The 6000-nt window shown below is 44.5% G+C and overlaps 1 protein-coding gene across 1 annotated transcript in view; it reads left to right on the top strand.

Moving 5' to 3' along the window:
• Positions 1–6000, top strand: part of LOC135225232 (calcium-responsive transcription factor-like) — a gene marked incomplete at its 5' end in the record, with an annotated part of 91779 nt that overhangs the window by 43052 nt on the left and 42727 nt on the right. Inside the window, 1 exon segment of the mRNA XM_064264558.1 lies at positions 563–661. Within this exon segment, the coding sequence (XP_064120628.1) occupies positions 563–661 (99 nt within the window).

The following is a 6000-nucleotide window of genomic DNA, read 5'->3' as shown; positions in this document are numbered from 1 at the left end:
CTCAGAATAGGTGTTATCTGCCTTCTACTAGCTTAAGGGAAGCCTGATTCTTTTATAACCTTGAATTTTTAAAACAATGGGAACCTTGAATTTTGAAGGCACTGGGATATCTGCTAGTTTGCCCCATTAAGCAGCTACAATTCTGTTTTTTGTATTAATACACAGCATATCAGAAACAAATGGGCCATTAAATTTCTTGCCGTAATTAAAGAATAGAAATTAAAGAATAAAAAAGTAAGTAAGGTTTGATGCTTTTATAAACCTTGAATTTTGAGGGCACGGAGATATCTGCTAGTCTGTTTTAATAAGCAACCATAATACTGTGTATGGTATTAGTACACTGTCTTTAGTAACACATAGGTCACTTAACTTGCTAAAGAGCCTTCCTGGATTAAAAAAAAATTGATAATTGATAGGAAGTAATTGTTTAGCTGTGGAGGAGGACTAAGGCACAATACAATTATCATCCATGATAACATCAGAAAGAGAGTTTGTGTATAAACAGTATGCAGTTTGACTGTTATCCTCACTAATATTTGCAAACTACCCTTTTAATTTTCAGGTGAAGGAAGAAGCATGTGGTCAGGTTACAGAGAATACCGTCTCCACTTCTTCTCCTGCTGAACCAATATCTGTGGTGAAGAAAAAGAAACGTCCGAAGGTAAATCAGATTGATAATCCCATAGTTGACAGTCATCATCATCATTTTTGGGTCTGATTTTTCTGTTATGGGGTTATATATGAAATGAGATCTCTCCACTGTCTCTTGCCTTTTGGACTTTTTTCTCCTGAATTTCCATCTGGTCTTGGTTTTCATGTTCTCTCTTCCTATGGCCTTAGTAGTGGTCTTAGTACAACAACTTCTGTATTTAGTAATTTCATTAGTACCACAACTTTTGTATTTAATAATTCCATGACTAGCTGTTCCTTGTCCTTATCACATGTCTAAACCATTTCAGTCTTTGAGATCCCAGTTGTAGTTCTCAGTGGGCACCTCATTCTTTTATAAATCCATCTTATGAATTTGACAGCTGTAACTCACAAATGTCCAGCTTAGTGTAATCAGTTAAGTTTCTCATAATATTACCCCTTCCCACCTGAATGCCCCAATGGTGTGGTTTTGTTCTTATACAATATATTTTAAGATTAAGGTAAAAACTTCATCGTTCTTTAGAGTACAGTAATCCTTTGTTGTTCCTACACAGTACAAACTTCAGTCCTTACATAGGGATATTGCTTGTGGATGCGAGCTGGGACGGCTGTTAATTTTCAAACGAGGTAGTTACCAATGGCAGGGGGGGAAGCCCCGGCCACTCGTTGGTCTGCACTCCACTTTGCTTTCAGCTGGCGTTATGTCAAGACATCTGATGTGCTCTCTGCCCAACTCCCATTTGACTTTTTCTGTTCTATTGTTTGTGTTTATATGAGGGTTTGTTTGTTTGCCTTATATGTTAATATAAGGCCTAAGAAGAGGAAACCATGCATTGTGAGGCACTGCTCAGAAATTAAACCCTGTAATCAATCAATTCCTCTTGTAAATAGAAATAGACCCTCATACCCTGTGTATGTTGTGCAGGAAGCATAACTGCAATCAACAAAGCCCATGTGGTGAATGTTATTTCTGGCCTTCTGAACAGTGGGTGCAGTTTGCCCGGGAAAAGAAGATAGAGAAGAAAGTTTCCCTGGTGTCATCAGAGTTCAATACTCCTCTTGTGACACCGTGGATTCTCTCTGGATCCTTCTTGCCCTCGGCCAAGCTTTCTCCTGCTGTTGCTACTCCTAGGGGAGCAGTTTCTTCCTAGCAGTCTCCTATTGCTTTGTCAATAGAGAGTCGCCGTTGTGGGGGCAGTTGACTGCTACAGCCCTCTGGCAGTCTCCTTTTGTTCAGAGGGGGAATTATCTCCCTCGGTGCGAAGAAGTGCCTCTCTTAACCCGACTTTTGTTTTAGGTGTTGTGGAACCTGAATGGTTGAGGGAGTTATGGCCTTCCCTAGACCTCCTCAGTGAGCCAAGTGGGGAGGGTTTGATATTTTGCTTGAGGGCCTCCAAGACCCTACCTGTGACTGCTGCTACCATGACCGTGACTACACATATGGTCACGATGTCTACTGGTTCAAGAGCCACCACTACAATGGTGGTTTCGTCCGTCATGCCTCCAGTAGTGTCCTCAAATGATTCCCTTAACATTATCTTCACTTGATGTTTCTCCACACCCTGTTGTCCAAGGCCTACTGCGATCGGAAGAAGTCGAAGAGGAGGAATCGGAAGTCATCATTGTCATCTTCGTCTTTGTTTTCATTTTGTGCTTCCACCTCCTCCCCTTCTTCCAAAGCTAGCAAGTAGAAGACGAAGAAGGCTGCCTCTCACAGCCTTAAGAAGTCCCGTAGGGCCTCTGACAGGCAGCCTTCTTCCACAGAATAGAATAAGGAATCTCTCGTGTATGATTCTACCAGTGCTGTAACTCCCGCTCTGTCTGCTGGTATGGGTGCAACCTCTGCTCATGGTTCCACGGACCCCCAGTGCACCGGTACTGGTCCTGGGAATTCACCTTCCCGAGCAGCTAAGGGTCCCCAGTCTACGTAGCTAGGCTTGGCCCAGCAAGAAAGTGAGTTCAGGACATGCAGCCGCTCATTCACCCCCTGCTCATTCCCATTCTGGAGTGGTGACACTGGCCTACCAGTCCGCTCACTTGGAAGAGGCAAGAGGTGGTCCCTCTCCCAGTCTTCTACTGTAGAGGGCCTGGCCTCTAAGAAGACTAAAGCACATCTTTGGGATAGCCCCAGTCCACACTTCCGTGAACAGGTCTGCTCTCCCTGGGACAGCCCCTGTCCAAGTTTGTATGAACAGGAATTGCTCCCAACCAGTGCAGCCGTTGTCACCGCGGGTTGATGAACGACAGCAGCCTTCCTCACCTGCCGGGGTTCTCAGGGAGCCAGGAGCTGGAAGCCAGACTGGCCTAGGGTTCAGGACTGGGAACATTAACACTTCTATTCTAGACCAACCATGGAAGCATACACTCTGGGTATGGTCCTCGGGCAACATGGAAGCCTACACTCCGGGTATGGTACTCAGATCGGAGCGAATCGGTTGTATGCTTGAGTTGTAGAGAGATCATGGGGTGGCTCTGGCATGGATCTCTCTCCTGCAGAGGGAGTATCCCAGGAAGACTGTGACCTGGAAGGGTTTGAAGTATCTGTACTCCGATACTCCTGAGTTGGAGTTATTCAGAGATCGTCCATTTGATAATAGCCCTGTAGTGATCTTGAGGAAGAGACCATGGCTCCCCCTGTGGGCCGTCCATCAGCCTGTGAAGCTTTATGGGGACCGCAAAAGGTTGCTAAAGCGTCAACGGGTTTGCTGGAGTCGGGACTTGCTGAAACCAGGTGAATTCTTGTGTCTGGGCAAGACAATTAGCTTGGGTCTAGCCACTCGTGCAAGACACTTCCGCAGCCTCTCACTCGCCAGAGTAGATACTATGTGAACTATGAGAATTCTTTACAGACTAAACAGGTTGACCTGGACCTGGTTCACTTGTGTATGGGTCTGTCACTGGACTGTCAATGTGCAGAGGGAGTTTCCCTTTTGCAGCAGGAGGCAGTGCCACTGGAATTGACTGCCATGGCAGCATTCCAAATGGCCTCCTGGAGCTTCACTAAGAGTCCATATGAGCCCTTGCGTCGCTCATCTGACAGGAACTTGACCCTCAAGACAGTTTTCCTTCTGGCCTTAGTATCTTCTAAGAGGGTAGGAGAGCTCCACGGTCTGAGCTATGATGTGAAGCACACCAGGGGTTGGGGGTCGGTGTCCTTCGAATTTGTCCAGAAATTCATGGCCAAGACCCAAAATCCCTCTGTGCACGATGACAGGTTCACTTCGTTTTCCACTCCATCACTGAATGACTTTATGGGTGGTGATGCTCAAGAGCTTTTGTTGACTTTGTGGGTGGTGATGCTCAAGAGCTTTTGTTGTGCCCTGTCTGGGCCCTGCGTTACTATCTTAAAAGGACTCGGCACTTTAGACCAGGCTGCCGCAGACTTTTTGTTAGCACAGGCCATACGAAGAAAGAGGTGTCTAAGAATACTATTGCTTTTTGGATACGGGAAGCCATCAGACAGGCATTCTTGACTCTTGATGATTCCACCACCACGTCTGTGCAGGCTAGAGCGCATAACATTAGGGGTATTGGTCCCTCTCTGAGCGCTGGTTACGCCAGTCCACGTTCACCTCTTTCTATCTCAAGGTTGTTGCCCACAGATCTGCGGACACGTTTTCCCTGGGTCCCGTGGTGGCTGCCCAACAGGTTGTGTAACTCATAGTTGCCTTTAACAAGGCACTTTTGTATCTTACCTAAGATGATTGTGTGGATGAGAGAATGAGTGAGTTGGCTGACCTCCTCCTTTCTCTTGTACCTTTCCTTCTTCCTTCGGGCGGGTTAAGGAATAGACACGTCATTCGCTGGACTGGTCTGATACAGGTGAGTAAAGTAGTCATACTGATAGTGTGGTCGCTTAATATACAAATATCAAACCCTCTATTCGGTAGCATATGCTCCACTCCATGGCGAGGAGGAGTTGGGAGTAGTACAAACCCTGGTGTATTGGTTTGCTATTGGACAGTCAAATTTTCTCTTTGGTTCCATATACAATGGTTCTCCCATATATCATTGTACGTCAAGTCAGGGTCTGAGTGGTTAGATATCAATTTATCTAGCTTCTCAACAGGCTTCAGTCCCTCTCCAGAAGTCATTTCTTCTGGAAGCTGGACGGGTGGGTAGGCCCCCAGCCAGTTTAGGATGTGTTGTACCTCCCTCCAAGTATGAGTCTATCCTATTGTTAAGACCGAGGGTTTGTTCGTGTATGAACAAATGACAAATTTTCTAAGACAATTTGTATTTTTCATAGCTCCAAACCTTAGGTCTTAACATTATACTGCCTGCCTCTAGCTGCCCCTCTGTGTGTTAAGACATCCTGAGTTGGGAAAGACTGACATGACGGCGTAGGTGAGTGGTCCTTGACCACTTTTCACTCGATCTACGCATGCATTGCCAGATATCACAGGATTCCTGGCTTTCATCTGTTTTTTAACCGGATCCAGCTAGGCGCTAGAAATTATCCTATTGTTAAGACCTCAGGTTTGTAGCTATGAAAAATACAAATTGTCTTAGAAAATTTGTCATATTAGCCAGTAGTTTCAGCTGAGCTGCAATCTATCCTAGGCTCCTAAGTAAACGACTCCAGGTTTGTATGGTTAGGGAAAAATACATTTTACTTTAAAAAATGTCATGTTTATTCCCTATAAAATGTATTTTAAAAATATTCTTGGTGTGTGGAACCCATTAATTGTATTTGCATGATTCCTTATGGGAACTTATATTGTTTTGGTTTTTGTACATTTTGGAATTTGTGGGAGGTTTTGGAACGGATTATGTATATAAACTATGTAAAAACCCAGTCTTTTAAATTGGCTTTCAAGTCAGTCTCAGAGGCATGATTGCGCTCTCTCTCTCTCTCCTCCTCTCTCTCTCTCTCTCTCTCTCTCTCTCGTCCTCCGGACTCTCTCTCGTCTCCTCCTCCTATCACTCTCTCTCTCTCTCTCTTACTACATATTCTCTTAGAAGTGTGGAAATATAGCCATAAGATAAACAAAATACATATTGTTAGTGATTCACACTTTTCTGGAGGAGTGTCTGAACAAAACTATAAGGGGACTGCATGTCAAACTTGTGGATTGGAAAATGTGGGGCTTAAGGAAATTAGAAGTTTTGCATCTTTACTATTGCCTTGGAATATGATTGTATTGAAATTTGTATTGCCTTTTATATCCTGTAGAGGGTAGTGCTGTCAGTGCACTTCATGTGGTGCACTGCAGGCATTACTTAAGGTTCTTTGCAGCACCCCTTCAACCCCTAGCTGCTGCAACTATTTCCATTCCTTTTACTGTACTTCTGTTCATATTCTTTTTTTTCTGTCTTACTTTCCACTTTCCTAACAATTATTTAATA

This window comes from Macrobrachium nipponense, chromosome 13, assembly GCF_015104395.2.
Source record: "Macrobrachium nipponense isolate FS-2020 chromosome 13, ASM1510439v2, whole genome shotgun sequence".
Classification (NCBI taxonomy): Eukaryota; Metazoa; Arthropoda; class Malacostraca; order Decapoda; family Palaemonidae; genus Macrobrachium; species Macrobrachium nipponense.
This window is presented reverse-complemented; position numbering and strand designations above follow the sequence as displayed.